We start from the raw sequence: 27814 nt of genomic DNA on the forward strand, positions 1-27814 counted from the left end.
GCCCTCTTGTGCCTCTGCCATCACCATGAGAAGAATGCTCCAGGCAGCTTGCAGACTCATTAGGAAGATTAGAGACACGTGGCCAAGAGCGGGGCCACGTGAGCCGAACCAATGCTCATTGTTGTACACCACTGAGGTTTTGAGACTTTTTTGTTATGCAGGATTACTGTAGCAAAAGCAAACTGATACAAACCCCCAAGGGGTTCCATCCAGGTTTGCAAATGACACTGGTTACTTGAAGCTATGACACGCGGTGAGACTCAAATAGCAGTGAAGGTGTTCCCTTAACCCTCCACAGAAACCTGGGGATTGAGGGGATGGTCACGTGAATGACATCTAATGACTGCATGACCTTAGATATAATTAATTAAGTTGGGTGGGTTAATACTAATGTAGGGTGGGCCCTTACTCCAGTGTGACTGGTGTTCTTATAAAGAGAGAACTCGTAGCCTTCAAAACTATGGGAGAGAATACATTTCTATTGCTTCGGACCACCTAGTTTGTCTCAGTTTTTCATCTGTCTAATGGGAATAAAAAACATTCCCCTTAGGATTGCTTTGAGCATTAAGCGAAATAAAATACACAAAAGGGTTTAGCATAGTACTGTTAGTGGTGGTGAATCCATATGGGTCTGCAGCAACCTCAGTTCTTGCCTCCTCAGAAGAAAGAATTTGAATGAGGGGCATAAGGCGGAAGGAGAGACAATGCTTACACATCACTTCATTTATATAGATTCAATGCACTCAGTGCATAGCAAATGCAAATTTTGCTTTTTGGAACTTCGTAGAATTGTTTTCCTGAGTATTTTCTTTTGAGACATGGTCTCATTCTGTCAGCCATGCTGGAGTGCAGTGGTGTGATCACAGCTCGGCTCACTGCAGCCTCAACTTCCCGGGCTTGGGTGATCCTCCCACCTCAGCCTCTCCAGTAGCTGGGACTACATGCATGCACCACCACGCCTGGCTAATTTTTTTTTTTTTTTTTTGCATATTTTTGTACGGACAGAGTTTTACCGTGTTGCCCAGGCTGGTCTTGAGCTCCTGGACTCAAGTTAGTTGCCTGTCTTGGCCTCCCAAAGTGCTGTGAGCCATCACGCCGGACCCTGGATATTTTCAATCAGAGGATGGTTGAATCCGTGGATGCAGAATCCATGGATAGGGAGGGCCGACTGTCCTATGTGTCAGGTGCTCTGCTAGACACTGGGCATAGAGCAGTGAACAAGACAACGAGCCCATCTCACTGGAGGTTATATTCTAATAGGGAGAGACAATGAAGGGATGATGAACCAATCAATATAGCATATCAAGATCGGTGGAGGGTCAGATATGATCTGTTCATTCTCAGCCCCAGTCCCTCACTTCCTCTTCCCAATGATGACAAAAAAGCAATGGGGATGATGAAACAGCAGTAATAGCTGCCATTTGCTGATGGCTCACTCTGCACTGGGCATTTTACTTGCACTAACTCATTGTATCATCACAATAACTCTCCAAGGCTGTGCCGTCATTACCCCATTTTACAGTTGCAGAGAAGTTAATAACTCACCCAGGGCCACACAGCTGATACGTCAAGGACTGCAAGAGATTCAGACCCAGGTTCTCTGGAATCCCATGCTTCCGGCCCACCCTCTCCCCAGTTTTGTGTGACTCATGCTTGCAACGCACCTTTGTACAAACCCTCAGTTTCCAACACATCTCTTTTTAGTAGCTACTATTTACAAAAAGCCTATCATGTGCCAGGGATTGTATGTATGTTATTGCCTTTAATCCTCTAAGGAATTCCTAATTGTAGGTATCTTATGGATAAGGAAACAATCTCAGAGAGGTGAAATAACTTGTCTCTGGTCACATCGATAGAAAAGAACAAGGCTGGGATTGAAGTGTTGGCCTGCTTGAGTCCAAATGTCATGTTCCTTCATCATCTCACATTGATTCTTCATCTGGCAAATTCCTAGACATCCATCAAGACCCACTGTAAATGCAGCCTCTTTGCGAAATCATCCCTGACTCTTTGAGGCATAACTTTTTCCTCTTCTCCATTCCCGCTGTCCCTTTAGTGTAAAAATAGTTTGTGATTATTCGTTTCCTTCTGCATCTTTCTCTCTAGGCACTGAGCCCCCTGAAGGTGGGGATGCCTGGTCGTACTCCACTGATTACAATCTTGTCTCTTTCTCCAGAGATGAGGGCTCTGTGCATTTAATTTCATTTATGATTTCAAACTAACCTGTTAGCCTATTTGTCCATGTATTTATGCTATTTACCATTAATCCAATTAGCATGGAGTGAGGGCAGTTCCAGTGGAGCTAATAGAAAAAGTGTGCTTAAGGTCAAGTCCAACCCTTAGCAACATCATGGACTGTACCTTCAGCCACTCCTTACCACTGTCAACACTGCCCCCTAGAGGTCGCCCAGGCTGGAGTGCAGTGGAGCCATCTCGGCTCATCACAACCTCCCCCTCCCGGGTTCAAGGGATTCTCCCGCCTCAGCTTCCCGAGTAGCTGGGACACGCACGTGCCACCACACCCCGCTAATTTTTGTATTTTTAGTAGAGATGGGTTTCATGTTGGCCAGGCTGGTCTCGAACTCCTGATCTTACGTGATCTGCCAGCCTCAGCCTCCCAAAGCACTGGGATTACAGACCTGAGCCACTGCGCCCTGCCCTCTCTGGCTATTTCTTTCCACTGTTACTAGGAGCACTGGCTGACAAACATTTACCCCGAGGGAGCCTGGAAGCCACAGGTCCTCAGGGACCTGCATTTAATGCAGAAATCACTAAGAGTGAAATTTCAATTACCTGTACTTCAAGCAGAGCCGTGGTATGACTTTTGTGGTCTCTTTTCTCTATAAAACGTATTAAAATTATATTTTATGATTGTATTGGTAGAGAGAGAAATATTATCAAGGGCAGATCATATTCTTGTGTTCTTCTGATTTATTTAATTTTAAATTTTTAAATTTTTGAGACAAGTTCTGGCTCTATCACCCAGGCTGGAATGCAGTGGTGCCACCTCGGCTCACTGAAACCTCTGCCTCCCAGGCTCAAACCATTCTCCCACCTTAGCCTTCTGAGTAGCTGGGACTACAGGTATGCACCACCGCATCTGGCTAATTTGTGTATCTTTTGTAGAGATGGGGTTTCACCATGTTGCCCAGGCTGGTCTCAAATTCATGAACTCAAGCGATTTGCCCACCTGGGCCTCCCAAAGTGCTGGAATTACAGGCATGGACCACTACATCCAGCCTGCTCTTCTGATTTAAAAAAGGTTAAAGCATTTTTGCAGGCCCCTGCTGATATTGTGGGCCCAGGGCATAGTGCTAGCTGTGCCTGGTAGACAAGGTGCCCTGATTTGCAGAGTCATGTGTCAGCCCTTGCAACCATCAGGACACTTGGGGTGGAGAGTCAGTCCATGCATGAGGGAATCCCAGCAGGCTTCCTGTGGAATGCATCTTTTTTTGTTTTGTTTTGTTTGAGACAAGGTCTCGCTCTGTTGCCAAGGCTGGGAATCACAGCTCACTGGAGCCTTGACCTCCTGGGCTCAGGTGAGCCTCCCACCTCAGCCTCCTGGGCAGCTGGGACTACAGTTGCCACCACCACACTCGACTAATTTTTGTATATTTTGTAGAGATGGGGTTGTGCTGTGTTGCCCAGGCTGGTCTTGAACCCCTGGGCTCAAGTGATTTGCCCACCTTGACCTCCCGAAGCGTTGGGATTCCAGACGTGAGACACCTTGCCTGGCTGGAGTGCATCTTTCTGGTTAGAATGGGTGCATCTTTCTTGGGTCTTTCTTTGCTCATGGGACGTCTCATGAATTTGTGTGTCATCCTTGTGCAGTTCCATTTTCATAGATGGTGAAACTGAAGCTCAGAGAGCAGTGGCCACTTTTCCCAGCCCTCCCAGCAGGAACCAGGAGTCTAATTTGGAGCCTGTCCTACCTGTCCAAAGCCTGTCCTAGCCCTGTTCTCTGCCTGAAGGATTGTTTTTCAGGATGACCTGAGCCTTTTGTCCCATGGTATAGTGTCAATATTTGTCCCCTCCAAATCTCCGGATGAAAGTTGATCCCCAGTGTTGGAGGTGGAGCCTAATGGGAGTGTCTGGGTCATGGGGGTGGGTCCGTCATGAATGTCTTGGTGCGATCCTCATCCTCACAGTAATGAGTGAGATCTCACTCTGTTAGTTCACAGGAGATCTGGTTTTTAAAGAGTCTGGGACCTCCTGCCCTCCCCCACCCCGCCCCTTGCTCCCTCTCTCACCACGTGACATGCCTGCTCCCCTTTCTCTTCCATCATGAATGAAAGCTTCCTGAAGCCTCATCAGAAGCAGATGCTCGTGCCATGCTTCTTGTACAGTCTGCAGAACAGTGAGCCACATCAACCATTTTTTCTTATAAATTACCCAGTCTCGGTATTCCTTTATATCAATGCAAAATGGACAAATACACCCAGTGCCTTGGTTGGGGAGGTTTCAAGGCCAGGGTTCTCAGGTGGCCCAGCTGGGAATCCGGTCCAGCCCATGAAGACCCCAGTGAGGCCCATCACTCTTTTAATCTAGTGATGGGCCTAGATTAAGGCCCCCTAGATTATGTTTGTCCCTTGGGCTTCTGACCAGCTCAGCAGAAACCGTTCCTCTTCCCTGATGCCAGAGGCCTGACCTGGCTTCCACGTCCTTTTTGTTCCCAGCACTGGTTAGGGGCAGAAGTTCCATATTCATTTACATGGTCCCTTGCTGCCCTCTCTCACAACACTTCAGGTTGCTGAGGACAGGATTGCTCCTGGGTCTGTTTCACTCACCACTATCCCAGTGCCTGGCAAACAAAGGCACTAAGAATGACAAATGACTGACCAAGGCTGTCTGTTGGCTCCGGACCCCTCTCCTTGCTCCTGCAAGGAGGGACAGCTACGCTGAAGGTGTTGGAATTTGTAACGCAGCAGACCAGAACAGGAGGCGTGGGCCCCAGACTAGGCAGCCCTTAGAGGTGGGGCAGGTCCTTGGAGACAATGGCATGATCTCTGATACTGGGAGGCTGGCAAAGTGTTTACCCAGAGAGCACAGGGCAGGCCTAGGTGATCGTCCAGGGGCCAGGGGCTTAAGAAAGTGGCAAAGGGTGTTTTGTTAGGTGGACAGATAATAGAAGCAGGGTGCTCCCAGTGGCCCAATAAGTTGGCATCGCCCCACCTGGTATGGCTCCTGTGGTTAGTCCTACTTGCCCTGTGTGTCAGGGCTGCCTGCCATAGGCCAGCAGGAAAACTGGAAGTGGTGGGGACCGAAACTTTCTCTGAGTCTGCCCCTTTCTCCTCTACCCTGAGCCCTAGACTTCGCACTGCCCCCACTCGCCTCCATCCTCTCCTCTTTCTGCAGATTAGCTGTGCCAATCCATTAACATCATGCTTCTGTCAGAGTCCAGTCTGCTTTCTTCAGCTCAGCCCATCCATATATCTTGGCTCTGGCCAGCTCCAGGGACCCTTTCTCATTTAGCATTGACGACATAAGCAGCTTCCAGCCTGAACTCTGAGCAAAATTAGATGATGCTTGGGTCGACAGGGGAGGGGACAATGTTTGAGAATTGGGCACTGGTGGAACAGGCTCCTGCACAGATGCTGAATGGAGGAGAGTTAGGCCAAAGGTGTTGGAATTTGTAACACAGAGGCTATACGAGGATGAGCAGACCCCAAACTAGGCAGCCTGTAGGGATGGGGCAAGTGCGTGGAGACGGTGAGCAGATCTCTCAACACAACTCAGGCAACTCAGTCAGAAGGACCCAGACTGAAACCTTCGCCAGTGGGGAGAACGGGCCAGACTCAAAAGCAGGGCCCAGATCCAGGCTGATGATGCTGAATGAGGCAGGCCAGCAGCTCCCTCTCAGAACACCTCTGAAGTTCTCTAGAAATGCAGAGTTCCAGGCCCACCTATAGCGCTTCTCATTCAGAGGGACTTCGATGGAGCCCCAGGCTCCAAAGACTTTGCATCGAGAAGCCCCCTAAGCACTGACCTCAAATGCCTCCAATCAAGGACATGAGGCACCCCATAGCTGGAGCTGGGCATGTAGGAGATTTGGGAAAGCCAGAGGAGAATCTTCCAGAAGGCCCTCGTGGTGGAGAAGGAAAAGGAGAAGGAAAGGAAATGTGATTCAGATGTTCTGTGACCTTTAACTTAGACTTGGAGGCAGGTGTTACTTTTCTCCAGTAACATGACTTTAAAATAATCATTTTCTTTCCCCAGAAAGAAAGGGAGAGTTAAAATAACTATCTCCATTCTCCTTCTCACCAACCCCCTACCCGTGGTATATTTGTGTAATGGTAAGTGGTGCCCTTCATGTAACCCGTCGTCAGTTGATGGGTTGGGGGTACATTTCTGGGGGAGTGTTTGGTAGACTATCCAATTATGGGTCCTATAGAAATGGGTTCCGAGCTCCAGGATAGAGTGTAATCAGGGAGCTGCTGAGCCTGTCATCATTTCAGTCCAATGTTTTGGCCTTGTAAAAGCTCCCAGAGGAAAACAGAGGGCCTGGAATGCATCCTGCTTCTTGGGTTCTAGAAAATTAACCTGCTGGGATTACACACCCTTTGGGCAGGCTGTAAACCTGAGATGTGGCCAACCACCACAAGATTTCTGCTTCCTTACTCTCTCCAGGTAGTAGATGTTCTCTGTGTCCCCATACTCCTGTGATGGCAGCAAAGGAGCTACTCTTGAAATCCTCCAAGCAATTTCTGCGGACCGCAAGCATGCCAGATAGTCCCAGATGGGCTTGCGTCTCAGGGTGTGACTGCAGTCATTGGGATAGGAATGGCCTTGGACGAAGGACATTTTCTTCTTGGATGAAGAAGAGGGCTTCATGGAAAATAAACCCAGAACTGTGTGGAAAGAGGCCTGACCTCCTCCCAAACCCCAGCTTGGCTCCCCGCTGACAGAATTGTGTTTGGTTAGTGGCAAAAGATGTGTTTTAAGGCAGTGAAAAAGGTGAGTCAGAAGTTTGGATAATTACTGTCATCAGGTGGATTTTCTTTGCAACGTGCAAGTTCTCTGTATTGGGACTGAATCACAGACAATGTGTTAAGGAAATGAGTCCGTGAACTGTTGGATTCCACTTAAAAAATCCAGATGGAATATGCTGATGGTGAAGGCCCGTGGTGCCCCTGCCTCATTTGTCAGGCCTCCTCAGTCTCCTCCAATCCGCAACAGTTCATCAGGCTTTACTTATATTTCCTATTTTGAGATTTTTGAAGAGTATTGATTAGTTACTTCGTAGAACGCCCCTCGATTTGGGGTTTGTCAGGTGTTTTCTCGTGATTAGACTGAAGTTCTTGTGAAGGGGTCCGCAGAGATGCTGTGCCTTCTCAATGCGTCAGTCAGGTGGCACATGATGTTGGTAGGTGCTAATGGTGAGGTTAACTCTGGTCACTTGATTAATTTGATATCTGCCAGAATTCTCCACTGTAAAGTTACTATTTTTCTCTTTGTAATTACCAAATATTTTGGTGGAGATCCTTTGAGACTGCAAATATCCTTTGTGGCTTAAACTTCTACACCCTTACTTTTAGCATCCATCGGTGGATCTTGCTTGTGGCAATTATTACTTTGGTTTTACAACACACACACACACACACACACACACACACACACACACACACCCCCACCACACGCATCTAGACATATTATATTCAAACTGCAGAAAACAAAAGACAAAATCTTGAAGGCAGCCAGAGAAGAAAGGAACATTACATTCACAGGAACAAGAAAGGAGTTACAGCAGACTTCTCATGTGAAACCATACAAGTCAGAAGGCAATGGTGTGACATCATTAAAGTGCTGATTTTTACAAAATACCTGTCAATACAAAATTCTATATCCATCAAAAACACCTTTCAAAAATAGAGAAGAAACAAAGGCTTTCTCAGACCAACAAAAACTGAGGGAACTCACTGCCAGAAAACCTACTCTACGAGAAATGTTAAAGTTAAGTTCTTTAACGTTTTAAAACAATGGGGGAGAAGGAAAATCTCTTCCACAAAGAAGAATTCCAATTCATACATGTAGAAGAAATCAGGGAAATAGAAAATTACCAGTAGAACACCACAGTAAAGGATTTCCGAGCTTACTCTAGAACCACTGTCAATCTGAATCCCAGTCAACTCATACATAAAATAATTATTTTTCCCTCTTATTCTGGAAAAGATCAAGGGCAGTTTGAAGATAATTGCCCTGCCTACTTCTAGCCTAGAAATCTACAATGTGGTTATGAAGGTCAAAATATTAGAATTATGAACAGGTAAGGCTTAAAAACCGTAAAAATGTTAGCAAGATACAGGGTATTACTACAGCCTTTCTAAAACATTTTACTGTGTCAAATGGTTCAATAGTCTCAGCTGATATTGAAATAAAAAGACTCAGTGGAAGAGAAAAAAATACTTTGGGGTCTGTGGTTTGGTATAACTATCATCAGCAGTGGCACCATTTAATAATCAAGAGCCATCTTGAAACCATGTGGCACGGGTTGGGTACCAGGTGCAAGAACAAAACAAAGTCTTTCACTGAGGGATGCAGCATCCCCCCCTTTATCCCAGCATGTGGCCCATCAGTGCCCACTGTCTGTGCCTTTCCGGGGGTTCACAAAGCCACCCCTGAGGCTCATCTCATGTGACCCTCTCCACAGCTTCGCGAGGTAGCCAGTGTTGTTGCCATTTCCACGTGGTGGACAATGAGGTCGACCCACTTGGCCAACCTCTCCCACACTGGAACGATCGGGACTGGTGTTCAAACCCAAGTCTGTTGACGCCAACAAGTGTTCTTCACTATGTGGTTGGCCAGACCTCAGAAACTGTGCTTTTTGGGGGGTATTTTGTGATTTGAATGTTGCTGCCCCAAATGTGGGATGTGTACCAATGATTTGGGTAGAACATGAGATGATTTTAGGGGCCCTCAGGTGTGGAATTAATTACACAGAGAGAAAGTTATTGCCTTTGCAAAACTCTTCCTGTCCTTTTGGTTACATCACAGGGAAAGTCTCTGCTTGAGGCTAGCGTGTCTTTAACACCTCCTTATACTAAACAACTCGCTTATACTACCTGGGAGGCTGAGGTGGGAGGACTGCTGGAGCCCAGGAGGCGAAGGCTGCAGTGAGCCAAGATTGCTCCACTGCACTCCAGCTGGGGCAATAGAGCGAGTCCCTGTTCCCCTGCCCTCATCCCCCCAAAAAAGTTTATGCCCATTTTGGATCTTATTTAAAGAAAATCATGTGTTTTGATATAACATCGCTCTCAAAAATTGCTTAGTACAACTGACCCTCTAGGAAGATGAGCCTTGGGTATACTGATGTTCCTTGGCCTCCCAGCACATCACCAGGGTCCCCAGGAACCTATGTTGGAGATGCAATCACTTGCTTTACTCCAACCCATGTACTAGAAATATGGAGATCAAGGAATCCCATAGGTGCTCCTCTTCCCATCCCCACAGCAGCTGGTACAGTACAGAGCCTATGAGAAGCTCTGTTTGGGGTTACAGGTTCCTAACAAGCATTTTGCAGTAGCTCCAGGATGCCTTCCCTTGAAGAGTGATATAGAGAATACTTTAAGATCTCTGACTTTGGAGCTGTGCAGCGCTAAGTTCGAAGCCCACTGTTGCTTGTCGAACTTCTATCAGGTACTTCTGGTATGTAAAGAAAATATCTGGGTTTGTGAGCTGGAAGGAAAGGCAACTGAGCCTGAAGAGGGACCTGTTGAGGAAGGGGCAAGGTTGTGTGGAGTAGGGTTCAAGAGCCTGGACTGCACCATCAGGAGCCCTAGGTTCCTTCCCCAGCTGTACACTACCCACCCCTGAGGCCTCAGACAAGGGACAACCCCTGTGCCTGTTTCTTGGTGTCAAAAACCAGGAGGCTGGATGAGATGGTTTCTAAGGGGCCCCACCAGCTCTGATGTTCTCTGCTCTACATTTCAGTTTCACGAGGCATAGGTTTTCAGCTTTGTCTTCTTTACGGTGGCTGTCTTTCATTTCTTGAGACAGAGTCTCGCTCTGTTGCCCAGACTGGAGTGCAATGGCATGATCTTGGCTCACTGCAGCCTCCACCTTCCAGATTCAAGTGATTCTCTTGCCTCAGCCTCCCGAGTAGCTGGGATTGCAGGTGTGCACCACCATACCTGGCTAATTTCTGTATTTTTAGTAGAGACGGGGTTTCACCATGTTGGCCAGGCTGGTCTCGAACTCCTGACCTCAGGTGATCCGCCTGCCTCGGCCTCCCAAAGTGCTGGGATTAAAGATGTGAGCCACTGCGCCCGGCCTTTCCTCATCATTTCTGAAAGCGCTGCGTGTGCACCACTCCTACCTTAGAAAAACAACAGCTGTCATTTTTGAACGCTACTGTCATCCCCTCAAATGCATTCTCCTGTGTATATGAAGGTCAACAGCCTTTGTTCCTCGTGTGGATGATGGAGGTTATAAAACTAGACTCGTTACAGTCTCAGAAGGCACAAAGGAAATGCATCAAACCAAAAAAAAGGCCAGATTTCATTATCTGGCCTAGAATGTTTCTCCAGTCAAGACACCAAAATGACGCTCACATCCGTGAAGGTCAATTTCCCATTTCCTTTTTCTGTGAGTCCAATAAATGCCTGTTTAATTAGGTGCTTGTCCTCCACTGACCACAATGAGCACTCATGGAATCTTAGTTAATGAAATGAGGATTTATTACATTTTCCATTTTAATAAATAGTCGTCATCTTTGCATTGGGCCCCCAAGCCCTGGTAAAAATGAAATGGTTGTACGACCATTCAGAGGGAAAATGTTAAGCTATGTTCTTTAGTTACAAAAGTGAGTCTCTCCCCCTCCCACACCCTTACACCACCATCTTGCTGTTTAAAGGCCCAAAGCTGAATTTAATTTTCTTATTACATTGAGGTCTCACAGATGCCACAGACAGACATTAAGGCCTTAAAAATAAAAAGAAAAGGACAACAAAAAACAGAAACAGGTATAAAGAGTACAACAGGCTGGGCACGGTGGCTTGCACCTGTAACCCCAGCACTTTGGGACGCCGAGGCTGGCGGATCCCGAGGTCAGGAGATTGAGACCATCCTGGCTAACACGGTGAAACCCCGTCTCTACTAAAAATACAAAAAATTAGCTGGGCGTGGTGGTGGGCGCCTGTAGTCCCAGCCACTCGGGAGGCTGAGGCAGGAGAATGGCGGGAACCCGGGAGGCGGAGCTTGCAGTGAGCCAAGATCGTGCCACTGTACTCCAGCCTGGGCGACAGAGCGAGACTCCATCTCAAAAAAAAAAAAAAAAAAAAAAAGTACAACCGACATTTTCCCTATGCAGACACCACTGGCAGGTCTGCTCTGAAGGAAGCCTGGCAAAAAAGAAAGCCCAGACACATCCCCAAGCATTCTCCCCACTTTTAAAAATTCATTCATTCAGAGTTCTAGGGAAAAATGAGTCGTCACAATTTTTGTTCCCAAATAAGGAACAGAGAAAGCCTCAGGAAATCAAGGCTTAAGTAAAATCTATCTCCCCAGGCAGTTAAAGCTCTGAAACAAGATTAAAGAAACAAGGCAATGTCTAATGCTGCTTTTGTGATTTATTTTGAAAAGACTGAATTTAGACTTAAAGAATAAGGATCAGGAGACAAGCATTGAGGCTTCAGGCCCCCCATCCCTGGAAGGTGGCTGTTGGTTAGAACCCAGATCAGATTTCTAAAGATGGGCTTGCGGAAGCTCCCAGGAACAGCTCCCAGAAGGAATAGAGCCAAGGCGTGGGGCTGAGCTCGTCCCCTGGGCGGCAGTCATCCTCCATTCTACTCTGGCCTCTGCCCAGCATCCACTCCTGGCTTCTATCTGTCCCCGCTGGTCTCTGCTAACCTGTTGTTCATGATTGCAAAGGCTCCCACGCCCCCTGAGAATTCATTGTCCCGGGCCAGCGTGCTGGTCTGGTGGGGGCAGCCATTGGCCATCTCAGACAGTTGCTTCTGCAGGATGGCCAGCGAGGCCTTGTTGGCTGCCAGCAAGTCCTTCATGGAGATCATCTCTCCCGAGAGCCGGCGCCCGTCTGTGTCACTCTCTGCCACCCCGTCTGTCTCTATGGAGATGTTGCAGCGGTTCCGGATGCTGCCTGGCATCACCACGTTCCTGCGTGATCGCAAGAGTCCTCTCTGGCATTGCGGGCAGCACCCGCTGTCCATTTTCCTCAGGATCCAGTTCAAGGACTGTTTGATGAGGATAGAGATGACATTGAACAAGGAGTAGATGCAGCAGACACCCATGAGGATGAAGACGAAGTTGGCAAAGCGATAGAGGCTTTGGCTCTCATAGTGGGCGTTCTGGCTGCTGACCAGGTCCCCAAAGCCGATGGTGCTGAAAGCCACAAAACAGAAGTAGAGTGAGTCAAAGTAGCTCCAGCCTTCGATGGGGGTGTACATGGCCGAGGCGCAGCAGGAGATGAGGACGGAGGCCGTGCATAGGATCAGCATGACATAGTACACGGAGGGCTTCCAGCCAGCCAGGCTGTCCACCTCGCACTGCCCCGCATCCTTCAGGCTCTCCTGGGGCAGGGCCCCTCGTCTCCGGAGCTGCCGCTGGTGGCACGACTTCATGATGTAGGCGATGACGGTGATCAGGCGCTCCAGGAAGAGGTTGAAGAACAAGATGGTGCTGGAACACCCAACAAGGCCGTAAAAGATAAGAAAGATTTTTCCACCTACTGTTGCCGGAGTTGTCATCCCAAACCCTGCAGGAGAGAAAAATGAGAGAAGAGTAAGAGAAATCTTTGCTGTGAATGGGGTTTGGGTCTTGGCTTTGATGGCTGGCAAAGGACCTAAAGAGAGAGTTTCATAAAATCACTCAGCCCTAGTCTTTTAAGAATGAGCAAGAGAATTCTCACCTGCTTTTGAACATACTAAGCGTTGTTCAGAGCTAGGCTGCTGAAAGCCCGTGTGGTGCTATTGTGCAAATCAGGAGAATAGCACCTCATCCTCATGGTGGACACAGCTAGCAAAAAATGGCTTGGTGATGAGAATGTGGGCTGGATTTCAGCCTCCCTTCCCTTCTCTGCTAGATGTCCTTGTACAGTCCACAACCTGAACAACCAACCCAACAGACCATGTTTAGAGAGAGAAGCAAAGGCTCATACAAAGAAAAGGCTTATACAGACTCATCAGAATTCATTTATTCTACAAACACTTATTGACCTGGGGATAGAACTGTGGAAAAGACAGTTCTGGTCCCTGCCCTCATGGAGCCCTAGTCCGGTAAGATGATTATGATATTGTGTGGTAAGTGTGGTGCTAGACGGAGTACAGGGTTCTATGGGAGCTCCTAAGAGGGGAACCCATCTAAGAAGTGGGGTTTAGGAAAGATGAAGCAGGGAGACTGGAAAGCTAAAGAGCAGTTAGGCAGGCAAGAAGGGTGTATGTGTGTGGTGGTGGGATGGGGAAGTGGGGATGCTGCAGGCAGAGAAACAGCAGCCTCCCAAGGCACTGGGATTACGGGCGTTTCTAGCATACATAGAAATGAGAAATTTGCTCAAGATCTACCCATCTTTTAAACAAAATTCTTCAAACATACACTTCATGCTTTCGGAGTGACAACGGAAGTATTGGATGTTATACTTTTATAAACTATAAAATGTCTGTTTTGCCTTTGCCTCTAACTGTTCACAATTTCCACCCTCCTGACCTTTTACCTGTGCACACAGGCATACTGCTAAGAATGCATATTGTAGAACAATGGATGTTACTAAGAAAAACAGAAATAGAAAAGAAAGCGGTGATACACTCAGGATTTCTCATGAAGGGGCAATGAGGGTCAACCCACTCACATCAGAGGGATGAGGGTTCCTTCCAAGCAAACGATTCAGTGAACATGAGAAGGCTGATAGGTTGGGCGGGGGGTTGGCATCAGACTTACTCTGACTACAAACACCATTAAAAAATAAAAAGAATACTGAGCATGCCTCCCTGAGTCAGTTTCTTATTAAAATCAAACCATCAAACCTCTCTCTCACTCTCTTTTTTTAAAGAGATGGGATCTTTCTCTGTCTCACAGGCTGGAGTGCTGTGGTGTGATCACACCTCAGTGCAGCCTCAAACTACCAGGTTCAGATGATCCTCCCGCCTCAGCCTCCCAAGTAGCTGGGACTGCAGCTGTGCACACCATGCCTGGCTAATTTTTAAATTTTTGTAGAGATGAGGGTCTTGTCTTGTTTCCCGGGCTGGCCTTGAACTCCTGGTCTTAAGTGATCCACCCTCCTCAGCCTCCCAAAGCACTGGGATTACGGGCATAAGCCGCCATACCCAGCCAAGTTTTTCCTTATTTTCAAGTTCAAATTTCTAACTTGGGTCCCATCATTTGGATCACAAGAGCTCTCTCATGATCCTCCCTCCTGATAATACCCCACTTGTCACCAAGCTGATACAGTTCCTTGTTGCTTCAGTTCGGTCAATGGCTGCCTCCCAGTGCACCCTGGAAGTGTTCAGACCAGACCTTGAAATGTGTGTGCTTTTGGGGTTATGACCTGCTGGTCTGCTCAAGTCAAGCCAAGAGGTCACTTTCTGTATTATCATTTAGAACTAAATACAATTTTCCTTTCTCAGCACACAAGGAGCTGCATTTGGGTAAGAAATTAACAGCAAGTAACCAGGAAACTAGAGGAAGATTCCGAGTGTAGCTTTTGAGCTAGATGGGATGGAATGGAATTGCCAGGATGATTTGGGAAGGGAGGATCGAGGGACAGGGAATAGTTCCATTGAGAATTACTTAGGGCCCTTCATGGTAGAGAGAGAATCAGACCATCATCTCTTCTCTGGGAACTCTTCAAAATCAAAGTCCCTCAGCAACTCTTGGCAGTGGAGGTTCAATGTAGATCCCAAAGCTGCAAGACCAGAGCATACTGCTGCTGTAGTTATTAAACACCATGATCTGAATGCAGTAAACATGCAGAAAAAGGGGGAAACATTTGTCTGGGGCCGTTTATTCTAGAAACTGGATGAAGTCCATGAATATAGGGAAGGTTCAGAAACACAAAGAGAGGTGTGTGGGCTGGGGGAAGGTCCTTTCAGACAATTAGAAGAGAACATTCTCAGGTAGTCCTCGCCTGTTTTAGAGGTGATTTAGTCATTCTACTCTCAGAAAGCTGAGCAACACGAGTTGCTATGGATTTACTTCCAGCCACAGTGATAGCAATAATTTACAGAGCATCTGTTAAGTTCAAGGCCCTGCATTACATGTCTGGGCCTCTGCCACGGTTTGAGTGTTTATGTGCCCCCCAAATTCATATGATGAGATCCATCACCTATAAGGTGGTGGTATTAGGAGGTGGAGTCTTTGGGAGAGGTGAGTATGTGGTAAGTGTGGTGCTCTCATGAATGGGATTAGTGCTCTTATAAAGAGGTGATTCATTCATTCCTTCCTCCATGGGAGGACACAAGAAGGTGCTATGTATAAGGAAGCAGGGCTCTCGCAAGATACTCAACCTGCATATGCCTTGATCTTGGACTTCCCAGTTTCCAGAATCATGAAAAATAAACCTCTATTGTTGATAAACCTCCCATTCTTTGGTATTTTGTTACAGCAGCCCATGTGGACTAAGACAGCCAAAGAAGATGACACAGACAAAATCCTTGACCCCAGCATCCAAGGCTGAGACAAACTAACTACAAAACAAGCCACAGTGGGCTGGGCGCAGTGGCTCACGCCTGTAATCATAGCACTTTGGGAGGCCGAGGTGGGCGGATCATGAGGTCAGGAGATCGAGACCATCCCAGCCAACCTGGTGAAACCCCGTCTCTACTAAAAATACAAAAATTAGCTGGGCATGGTGGCACGTGCCTGTAGTCCCAGCTACTCGGGAGGCTGTGGCAGGAGAATCGCTTGAACCTGGGAGGTGGAGGTTGCAGTGAGCTGAGATTGCGCCACTGCACTCCAGCCTGGTGACAGAGTGAGACCCTGTCTGAAAAAATTAAAAAAAAAAAAAAAAATCAAGCTGCTCTGAGTCAAGGGCCAACACAGAAGCACCATGGAGTTATCTGGGCTTCAGAGTCCCAATGCAGCCTCGCTTTGGGATGAGTGACATAGGTAGAGACAGTGAAGTGCTGATGCCAGCAGACACACTTGATGAGCTGATTTTTCCAGTCAATGAGGTTTCTAGTGACATGTTCCAGAGATTTAACATTTCTAGATTCTCTTATTTATTTGGTTTTAACATACTCAATTGTGTTAAAGGAGGGATAATCATGACTTTTGTTTATTTACTGTTTGATGGATGACTGCCATCTCTCCAATCAGCAAAAATAACAGAAAATGGTACAAATGGTGGTATTTATGGAAGCAAAGGGAGACAGCTTCCTCATGTCTGCAGTTGGAGATATGAGAAGTGGTTTTACTACTCTCAGTGCTAAAAAGTGTGGAATTAAGCTAATAACGTAGGCTTTTCCATAGAAAGCCTCCCCTTTTTTGAGCCCCATAATGCTGAGAGTTGAAGATGGCTCAGATGGTGAATAATAACCCTCAGGGTCCTTTTCTGGTAGAGGAAAAGGGCTCAGGGATTATTATCAAAGGCTTTCCTCTGCCAGGCCGTGTGCTTGTCAGCAACTCCTCACACCCACACTGGCGAGCTGGGCATTATTAGTCTACTAGTTGCATTTGACAAATGAGAAAAAGACTACAGAAGCTGAGTGGTTTGCCTAAAGTCATAAAACCAGAATCAGAACCTAGATCGACTTGTCTCCCAGGCCTGTGCTTTTCTCCAGCTGACTAGGCTGAGTATAGCTCACTGTCATCACTGTCAAGGGTACAAGCCACGAGCAGAATGGAGGGAAGGAAATTAGCCAAGTGTCCATAGTTCAATGCTTTATACAGACACCCAGACCGCAGTGGCTGCCAAACCCGGTACCAAAATCAGGGGGGGTTTGGCTGGGATCAGAAGCTAAAACCTTAAAATTTTCATGTACTAAAACATATAAAATATATATTTCTGAATGTATATATGTCTCTTCCAACAAATGATATAATTACATCAGTTTAAAAACCTGTTATGCCCCATGCATTTCAGTCTCCCCATATTTTGTAGGCATACAAATGAAACTGACAGTCACAGGTGGTACTTTTCAATACCTAATATATTCCCTGTGCTTCAAGCCTGAAGTCATCTGATTGGTGTTCAGCCCCTGAGTCTGGGCGCAGATGAGTGGATCAAGAAACAACGGTTCATGAGGTTGGCTTGGAGGCCAATGAAACTCACAGCTGATTTGGTCTAGTTCCCTTACATCATTTCAGACCTCTGTTAATGTGCTTGTAAATTCTAGGGCAGATTCTGGGACCAATCCCAGGCTCTCTGCTGTCCTTGGGGCTAGGAATAAAGCTACCAGGACTGCCAAGGTGCCAGTCAACCCCCACAGAACACTTCACTGAGCCCATGAAGAGCAGGCCCATAGTCTCCCAGCCTTTTATGTATATGCTGTCAACTACATATTTTTTTTCCAAAATTCAATTAAGGTTAAAAAAAAAAAAAAAGTAAAAGCTTTTTATTATGGTATTTTTCAAACAGGCACAAAGGTAGAGCAAAAAGTGTAATAAACTCCTATTTTCCAAATTATCAACATCTGTCAAAACCATGCTTCTCCCATCCCACCCCACCCCATCCCCTTTATTTGCTGGTGTATTGTAAAGTGAATCCCAGATAACATACCATTTCTTTGATGAACAAAGACACATCTTTAACTGCCAAGGGCTTTATTTTTCCAACATAACCACTGTGCCATTACCATACCTAATAATATTAATACTAATTCCTTAATATCAAATAATATCCAGTCCATATTCAGGTTTCTCAAAATTATCTTTTTACGGATGATTTATACGAATCAGCATCCAACAGGCTGCACCCACACTTAGCACAGCTCTTCGGCCTCTTTCATTCATTAACAGTCTCCCCTCTCATTTGGTATGCCCTTGATTTCTTGTGTCCTGTAGACTTTAATCAGATTTTTTTTTTTTTTTCTGGAAATACTTGAGGGTAGAAAAGAGCATTTTGTATTTCAAGAGTGTTCTTATATGCAGAGGCAACTCTCAAATGCTACACAAGGACATAAAAATTGGTATAAACTGTCTGGAAAGCAATTTGGGAATATGTGTCAGACACTTTTTTTCTGTTTTTATTTATATATTTTTTTTTTTTATTTTTTATGGGTACAGAGTAGGCGTATCATGAGATATTTTGAGACAGGCATATAATGCATAATAATCACATCAGGGTATCCTTTTTATTCTGCTTTTTGTTTTTGTTTTGCTTTTAGGAATATATCTCCCAAATTATTACTAATGAGACCAATTATACACATGGATGTTCACCATGTCTTTACTTTTAATAATGAAAATCCTCAGCAACCTAAATATCAGACAATGGGGAAATGACTAAATAAACTAGCCATTAAAATTGTATCTCTAACCAGTTCTCAATGACTGGTGAAAATGTTAAGTGGAAAAAAGCAGAGCAACTTTGTGTGTCTGCAGTGTGTCTGCAGCATGAGTCACGCCTGACATATGGGGCATCCTCATTAAATATTTGTTGGATGAAGGAATAAACTTTGTAAAATATATTTATGTAGCTATATACTGCAGCAATTAAAATGCTTTTGGCTGCCAGGAACAGCAAATCATAGATAGAGGTGGCTTAAATATACAGGGGCTAGCTCCTAGAACATGACATTGAGAGAGAGGGCAGCTCCAGGGATGGTTAATACAGTGGCTTTAGAATATGATGCATGAATCAAGACTGACTGCTTCCCAGCTCTGGCCCCACCACCATGTCAGCTGGCTCCCTTCACACCAACAGCTACAGGAACCGCTCCCTCACACACCAGTGTCCAGAGTCAGAAAAATGGTTTCCTACTTTGTGTATCCTTTCCAGAAATCCTCTGGCAAAATTGCCATTATATACCACTGACCAGACCAAGTTACAACCCACTCAGAAAACCAATTATGTATAAGACGAAGGATTCCTCTGGTCAGGATTCATCAGATTCCCTTGGGGGAAGAGATGGACCCCAGAAGTGACAAGGTCTGCCACGGACATACATAGAAAAGGGGGAAAAAAGAGAAAAACACACAAAATTATCAATCAGGTTATTTCAAGGTGATGATAACACAAGTGATTTAATTATTTTCTAATGTTTTATCTTTCATTACTTTTTAAAAAAACGAGCCAAGTGCAGCAGTGAGAATGGGGGAAGGAATAGAACAAAAAGTGCTATCTGTAACTGTGAACAATCAATTGAAATAACTCACTATCTTCAGACCAGCCTCTTTCATTACTGCTTTTTGCTTTTTTTTTTTTTTTTTTTTTGAGACAGGATCTCACTCTGCTACTCTGGCTGGAGTGCAGTTGTGTGATCTCAGCTCATGGCAACCTCCGCCTCCCAGGTTCAGGAGATACTCCTGCCTCAGCCTCCCAAGTAGCTGGGATTACAGGTGTGCATCACCACGCCCAGTTAATTTTTATATATATATATTTTTTGAGATGGAGTCTCACTCTGTCACCCAGGCTGGAGTGCAGTGGTATGATCTCGGCTCACTGCAACCTCCACCTCCTGGGTTCAAGTGATTCTCCTGCCTCATCCTCCCAAGTAGCTGGGACTACAGGTGCACGCCACTATGCCTGGCTAATTTTTGTATCGTTAGTAGAGATGGGGTTTCACCATGTTGGCCAGGATGGTCTTGATCTCTTGACCTCGTGATCCACCTGCCTCGGCCTCCCAAAGTGCTGGGATTACAGGTGTGAGCCACTGAGCCAGGCCTCTTTCATTATTTTTAAACTGAGAAAAATATGTTTCTCAGCAAGTTTTCTCAAGTTGCAGTCAAACACCTGCACAGACACCTGCAGCGTACCTCTTGATTCATTCTTCTCAATACTCTGAGGAACGAAAGCTTGACTTGCATATACTTTCCCACAACCTTTTTGATGCTAACAGTTTAAACCTTCTCATGTGGGATGAAACTACAAAAGAACTGGAAGACCATTTTTTCGGTAAAAAGCCCCTCCAGTTTCAACTGGGATGAAGAAAGGAGGCAAGAACAGACTCCTGTGGATTATTCTTAAGGGTGAGGTGGGGAATGGGAAGTGGTTCAATGATGGAAGATGTAGAGGATCAGCAGGGGGCCCTGAGTTCTCACTGGGCCCATTGTATTTATGGGGATTAAGGAACCACAAGTCTTCATGACCTTCATGACCTTCTAGCCCAAGCTTTTCAAGTTACTAGTGGGGAAACTGAGGCATCAATAAGCCAGACAATCTTCACAAGTTGTGGAGGCTTGGCTGAATTCAGATCTCATGTCTGCAAGGCAGACTTCTCTCCTCTCCTCTTCTTGCTCGTGGTACATAGTTTCCAAAGATTATTTCAAACAAACTGCTCCCATCCTTGTAAGCACTTGCAGTTCTTCCCATTAAGAGAGGAAGCTTATTTTCTCTCTCCTTGAATCTTGGATGGCCCTGAGACTTGCTCTGGCCAGCAGAATATGGTGGGAGTGATGCTGTACTAGTTCCAGGCTTACGCTGTCAGAAGCTTAGGAACTTCAGCTGCCTCTCTCTGGATCCCCTAGACACCACGTAAGAAGGGTGACCGCTCAGCTGCAGAGACAGGCCCAGCCATTCCTAGATGAAGTGCCAGGCACTAAGTAAAGCCCAGCCAAGGCCACAGCTGGATGCAGTCACAAGAGTCAGCAGTTGACACTGAGTTGAGCCAAAGAACTGTCAGCTGAGCCTAGGAAATTCACAGAATTGTGAGATACATCCATGGTTGGTCAAACCACTCATTTGGGGAGGTTTGCCACATAGTGATGGATAATGAAATATCCTCTGTCTGGGACTTTCAGTGTTTTCAACAGGCACCTCTCTCCCTCTATCTTCCTCCTCTTCTTCAGCTCCCTGCTCCATCCTCCATGGAAAATTAGGTGTGAGAGACTTAAAGGAGCTTCAAGAGGAGGCCTGCAAGGGATGTGGAATTTAATGGAGGTTCAACTTGTAAATCAAGCAAGCTGTTGAGCCTGTTTGATTTTAAGGACCAGCCTCCAATTGAGGGCAGGGGTAGGAGGAAGAGAGCATTCTATTGTTGATAAATATTTGGCTGCTTCCCAAATTGGGCTATAAGAATAGTGTTTCCACAAACTTTTTTGTACATGTCTTTTGGAGATGAAGTAGAGACCCCTCTTAGGAGCCTGCTGGTCCACTCCCAAATCCACAAGCATGGAAATAAAAGAAAATCTTGAGTTCCTTTAGGGGACATTCCAGTTACCTAGGTATCCCTGAGAAGGAAATGAGCAACTTGATGACCAAGAAGGTAGTAGTAGCTTAAAACAATAGCTAAGGAAGCTCAAGTCACAAGAGTTTTGGTTCCCTATAGAAACTAAAGATAACATCTTAATATATGTCTCCGAGTTGTTTTTTCAGAAACCTGGATCCCCACCAAATGGATCCACTGGCATGTACATCTCAGATAAGGGGGAACTGAGGACTGAACTCTGAGTGCTATTCTTTGTTCTAAAGTTCTTCCTGAGCATCCTGGAGGAGGTCATGCCCATTAGCCAGAGCTAACATTCTTTTTTGCTGACCCCACATTTTTATTTTATTTTATTATTTATTTATTTTATTTTTTTGAGACAGGGTCTTGCTCTGTCACCCAGGCTGGAGTGCAATGGCATGATCATGGCTCGCTGCAGCCTCAACCTCCTCAATCTCTGAGGCAAGAGGCTGCCTCAGCCTCCTACGTAGCTAGGGTGTACAAGACCAAACAAAACCAATTTTTGGATTTCAGGTCTATGTTGCCCAGACTGGTCTCAAACTTCTGGGCTCAAGCAATCTGCCAGCCTTGGCCTCCCAAACCGTTGGGATTATAGGTGTGAGCCACCATGCCTGGCCTGACCCCCAATTTTTAAACAAAGCTTCTTTTCCTTAACTAATTGTAAATCAGAAATCTTTGAATCTACCTGATATGGTTTGGCTCTGTGTCCCCACCCAAATCTCACCTTGTATTATAATCCCCACATGTCAAAGGAGGGACCTGTGGGGAGGCAGTTTCCTCCATGCTGTTCTTATGATAGTGAGGGAGTTCTCATGAGATCTGATGGTTTCATTTATTTATTTATTTATTTATTTTTGAGATGGAGTCTTGCTCTGTCTCCCAGTCTGGAGTACAGTGGTGCGATCTAAGCTCACTGCAAGCTCTGCCTCCCAGGTTCACACCATTCTCCTGCCTCAGCCTCCTGAGTAGCTGGTACTACAGGTGCCCGCCACCAAGCCCAGCTAACTTTTTTTGTATTTTTTTAGTAGATACAGGGTTTCACTGTGTTAGCCAGGATGATCTCGATCTCCTGACCTCGCGATCCACTCGCCTCGGCCTCCCAAAGTGCTGGGATTGCAGGTGTGAGACACCGTGCCCGGCTGAGAGCTGACGGTTCTATAAGGGGCTCTTCCCTCTTTGTGCTTTCTCTTGCCTGCTGCCATGTAAGACGTAACTGCTTCCCCTTCTGCCATGATGGTAAGTTTCCTGAGGCCTCCTCAGTCATGCAGAACTATGAGTCAATTAAACCTCTTTTCTTTATAAATTACCCAATCTCCGGTGTTTCTTTATAGCAGTGTAAAAACGGACTAATACACTACCTATGATCTGTAAGCCCCTGCTTCAAGATACCCTGCCCTTTTAGGCCAAACCTATGTATAATCTTCATGTATTGACTCAATTCTGCTTGTAACCTCTACTTTCCTGAAATTTTCCCTTGCTTGCAAATCATTGGGAAGTTTGCATCTTAAGCATGAGCTGCCTGATTCTCCTTGTTTAGTGCCCTGCAAATAAACACCCTCTTTTCTCCCCATTTCAAACCCTGGTGTGGATGTCTGGCCTTACTACACCAGGCAAATGGACCCCAGTTTAGTTCAATAACATTTTGGTGACCATATGTACACATTTCTCTTGGATACATATACTTATGAATGTAATTGATGACTCACAGGATATGAATATGTTCAGTGAAGTGGATGTACAAATTTACCCTCCCCTCATCAATGTTTGAGCTTCAGTTCATATTCTCCATATTCTGTTTGAATTTTTAGAGGTGGAGTCTCAGTCCATCACCCAGGTTGGAGTGCAGTGGTGCAATCGTAGCTCACTGCAGCCTCAAACTCCTGGACTCAGGTGATCCTACTGCCTCAGCCTCCCAAGTAGCTGGGCGACACGCATTCTGGTGGATACATAGTGGTTTTCATTCGCATTTCCTTCATGTCTAATCAAGTTGAACATCTTTTTATAGGTTTCACTGTCATTTGGATATTCTCTTTAGCACCTGCTCACTTATTTTGGCCATTTCTCTTGTTTATTATTGATTTCTAGGTGACACAGAAACATTGAAGCTCTAGGCCTTGAGTGAGGCTTGGAAGGGGGCAGGTTTGCTGGGTGAATTTACTGCCTCATTCATGCAAGGGCAGTGGGTTTCACACAATCAGCTTGGCCAGCCTTTTATCTTTCACAACACTCATTTCTCTGATTGAAAATTATTTCTAGCTTTTTTTATCCTAGCCAATTCACTCTGTGGTGCACATTCTGATGACAATGTTGATCGTGCTTCATAGTAACCTCTTTAGAATGGATTCCAAAATAGGCACTTGCATGCCAGCTGCCTCTCAGGTATAAATTGAAGTGAACTTATGCAAAGCCACCACACTATAACACTTTATGCTGAAGTGTTTTACGGTAAGTGACCACTCAGATAATATGACAACATCAAAACAATACAATAACATTAGTGTAACACTTTACACTGAAGTGTTTTATGGTTAAGTTACCACTCAGACAATACGATAACACCAGAACATGCTCATGTTAACACTGTATCGGGATTTAAATTTGACAAGCCAAGGTTTGGATCCTATAATTGAAAGCTATAGTTGTGCACCAAAGGCTTACACGTTCTGTAGGAAATTAACAATTTCCGGTCACCTCATACTCGAGGAACCCCTGTACACCTATAAATCTAAGGCAAGGGTACAAGCTGGTGACTCAAAATCCTTTTCCAAGCCCTTCTATAACTCTTTTTTTTTTTTGAGATAGAGTCTGGCTCCATCACCCAGGATAGAGTGCAGAGGCACTACCTTGGCTCACTGCAACCTCCACCTCCAAGGGTCAAGCAATTCTCCTGCCTCAACCTCCCACGTAGCTTGGATTACAGGCATCTGCCACCACACCCGGCTAATTTTTGTCTTTTTAGTAGAGACGGGGCTTTACTATATTGACCAGGGTGGTCTGGAACTCCTGACCGCAGGTGATCTGCCCGCCTTGGCCTCCCAAAGCAGTGGGATTACACGTGTGAGCCACCACACCTGGCTCCTTCTATAACTTTGTAAAGTCAAACTCTTCCCATCAAGAACACTGCCCACTGAGTTCTGCAAGACAGGATGATGCCAGTAGGCAGAACTTAGTTTTGTCTCTGTGAAATTTCACATTTCTCCATGTTTGTGTTTATCATGTGAAAGGAAAATAAATCTTGGGGCTCCCAAATCACTAAACTAAAGGGAAAATTCAAGCTGGGAACTGCTCAGGGCAAACCTCCCTCTCATTCTATTCAAAGTCAGCCCTCTGCTCACTGAAACAGATGCGTATCTGATTGCTTCCCTGTGGAAAGGCTAATCAGAAACTCAAAAGAATGTAACCATTTGTCTCTCACCTACCTGTGACCTGGAAGCTCCCTCCCCACTTCCATTCTTCCTGCCTTTGCTTAAGTTGTCCCGCTTTTCCAGACATGTATTAATTGATGTCTCATGTCTCCCTAAAATTTATGAAACCAACCACCCTGGGCACATGCCGTCAGGACCTCCTGAGGCTGCGTCACAGGTGCGTGTCCTCAACCTTGGCAAAATAAACTTTCTAAATTAACTCAGACATGTCTCAAATGTTCAGGGTTCACTATCATAATCTGTCTTAAACAAATCAAAAAGAGCAGACTTTATGAATTATGAAAATCAAGGTAAGGATATCTCTCCTTTGGCATCGTTCCTTCTTCACAAACACCACCGGAAAATCACCAAGAAGGAACAATGGGATGTGAAACTGGCCTTCTCTGGCCTCTATGAGTTTTCCTTCATAGTCTACCCATGTGCCTTGGGGCTCCTGTGTGCAGAATAAATCCGTTGCTTAGCACAGTCTCAGCCCTACAGAGAAGAGCCTCCCCAAGGAGGGGCTCAGCAGGTCTGTGTCCTCTCTCCTAGCTGGAAATGCGCTGGAGGGATTGGTGACACCATTAGGCAAGTGAATTGGTGTTGACCAGGAGATCATGTGAAAGGAAATTAAATTTTGGGACCCCCAAACGCATTTAGCCAAGGGGAAAAGTCAAGCTGGGAACTGGGTCGGGCAAACCTGCCTCTGCCTTTTGGTTCCTAAACAAGACAGCTACAAGATGAAAGCTACACGCCTCCCCCATATTTTACCCACAAGGAAATTCCTAGTGAGCTTTTAAAATTTCACCATGGCAATGCAAATTGATAGCTTATCTTTACAGGTGCAGTCAACCCTGCCCACCAGACACAAATGCATATCTGATTGTTCCCCTGCCCTATCGTGTCTCTGTTATCTGACATAAAATGCAGATTCCCTGCATTTTTCCTCTGCCCCATTTGTTTATATCATCTTATGTAAAACATGCAGATTCATTGTGCCAGACAAAGGCATGAATGTCTATTTTTCCCTACCCCACTCTTAAAGGAAAATTGTATACTTCTCACTATTGTGCCCTTCCCCTTAGATTTGGAGCCCTCAAAATAATCTTCAGAGAAAGGCATAGACCTGTCTCCCTGACACGAGTCCTCTACTTTGGCAAATAAATCTCCTAAAATGAGGCTGGATGCGGTGGCTCACGCCTGTAATCCCAGCATTTTGGGAGGCTGAGACGGGTGGATCACCTGAGGTCAGGAGTTGGAGACCAGCCTGGCCAACATGGAGAAACCGTGTCTTTACTAAAAATACAAAAATTAGCTGGGTGTGGTGGTGGGCACCTGTAATCCCAGCTACTTGGGAGGCTGAGGCAGGAGAATCACTTGAACCTGGGAGGTGGAGGTTGCAGTGAGCTGGGATTGTACCACTGCACTCCGGCCTGGGCAACAGAGTCAGACTCTGTCTCAAAATAAATAAAAAATAAATAATAAAATGATCGGGGCTCGTAATTTTTTTTTTTTGATTGACAATCATATGGGTAAAACCTTCTCTTAGTTAAATGCTTGGATGATTTACTTCTCAGGGGTACCTAGGTACCTGGAAATTCCCCTGAAGGAACTCAATTATTTTCTTTTATTTCTACGCTTGTGGATTTGGGAGTGGGCCAGCAGGCTCCTAAGAGGGATCCCTGCTTCATCTCAAAAAGACATGTGCAAAAAAATTTGTGGAAACACTATTCTTATAGCCCAATTTGGGAAGCAGCCAAATATTTATCAACAATAGAATGCTCTCTTTCTCCTACCCCTGCCCTCAGTTGGAGGCTGTTCCTTAAAATCATCTCCGTCCCCGGCAGAAAAAGAAAGTACAGAATGTTAGAAATTTTAAGAAACCTAACTTTTGGGAGAGCCAGAGTGGTGATGAGAGTCCCTTAAAGAAACTTAAGGTAAGGAGAGACTGGGACAAGTAAGTACCTTGAGATACGTGTGCTAGGAGCTGTGTGGAGAGGGAGGAGGCCCGTGGAGAGGTCCAGAGGGCATCTGTACTTCACTGGCTACCGAGAGCCCGTCTGCAGATAAAGTTTATGAGTATCCTAAAGAAAATGCTTACAGATAAAGGTTTACCACATGAGGGTCAGGGGTCCCCCATCAATGCTGACTTCCTCTGGGACGTCCTCGTTTCTCATGTTGAGAGAGGCATGGAAGGAAAGTGCTGCCGTGACAATCAAATAAGGCAGCATTGAGTATTCCGTAGGTTTCAAACACTGTGTTGAGAGCAAGGCGAGGAGGTAGTAGTGAGATGATAGTTTCTGCCCTCCAGGAGTTTCAAACCCGATCCAGGAAATAAAGTACTAGAAATAACAAACAAGAAGGCGACCTGCACAAGGCAGTGTACAAAATCAAGGCAACTCCTTTTCTGAGTCACCTGCAGACGACATCAAAGATATCTGCTCAACCTAAAACTTCTTTAAACTTCATAAAAACTTGTGCCAAGCTTCAGAGAGGATGGAAGATCTGATTACATCTTTACTTGCAGTATTTAAAAATTAACTTTTTAGTTTATAAAAGTTAACTTTTATACTGCAAATAAAAGGTGAATGTATCGGTCTGTTCTCATGCTGCTAATAAACACATACCTGAGACTGGGTAATTTATAAAGGAAAGAAATTTAATGGACTCACAGTTCCACATGGCTGGGGAGGCCTCACAATCATGGTGGAAGGTGAATGAGGAGCAAAGTCACGTCTTACATGGAGGCAGGCAAGAGGTTATAAAACCATCATATCTCATGAGACTTATTCACTACTGTGAGGATAGTATGGGGGAAACTGTCCCCCCCATGATATAATTATCTCCACCTGGCCCCACCTTTAACACATGGGGATTATTACAATTCAAGATGAGATTTGGGTGGTGACACAGACAAACCATGTCAGTGAATAAGGTAGAAGGAAACTTAGATCATCTGGGACAAAGGTCCTATACTTTAGTATGCCAAGAAATCCCCCGAGGAGTTTGTTAAAAACTGGGATTTCTAGGCCTTATCACCAGATACTCTGATTCAGGAGGTTGAGTGGGACCAGAAAACCTGCACTTTAAACCAGTGCCTAACAGTGATCCGATGCAATGACCACAGACCCCACTCAG

At 45.5% G+C, this 27814-nt stretch overlaps 2 protein-coding genes across 2 annotated transcripts in view; both read right to left on the minus strand.

Moving 5' to 3' along the window:
* The window catches only part of PSMC1 (proteasome 26S subunit, ATPase 1), a 1015066-nt gene that overhangs the window by 63782 nt on the left and 923470 nt on the right, over positions 1-27814 (minus strand). The gene's annotated exons all lie outside the window — the stretch shown is intronic.
* KCNK13 (potassium two pore domain channel subfamily K member 13) overlaps positions 10656-27814 on the minus strand; it is a 125898-nt gene continuing 108739 nt past the window's right edge. Inside the window, exon 3 of the mRNA XM_050799146.1 lies at positions 10656-12709. Within this exon, the coding sequence (XP_050655103.1) occupies positions 11817-12709 (893 nt within the window). The 3' untranslated portion in view covers positions 10656-11816. The remainder of the gene's footprint in view (positions 12710-27814) is intronic.

This window comes from Macaca thibetana, chromosome 7 (genome assembly GCF_024542745.1).
Source record: "Macaca thibetana thibetana isolate TM-01 chromosome 7, ASM2454274v1, whole genome shotgun sequence".
Taxonomy (NCBI): domain Eukaryota; kingdom Metazoa; phylum Chordata; class Mammalia; order Primates; family Cercopithecidae; genus Macaca; species Macaca thibetana.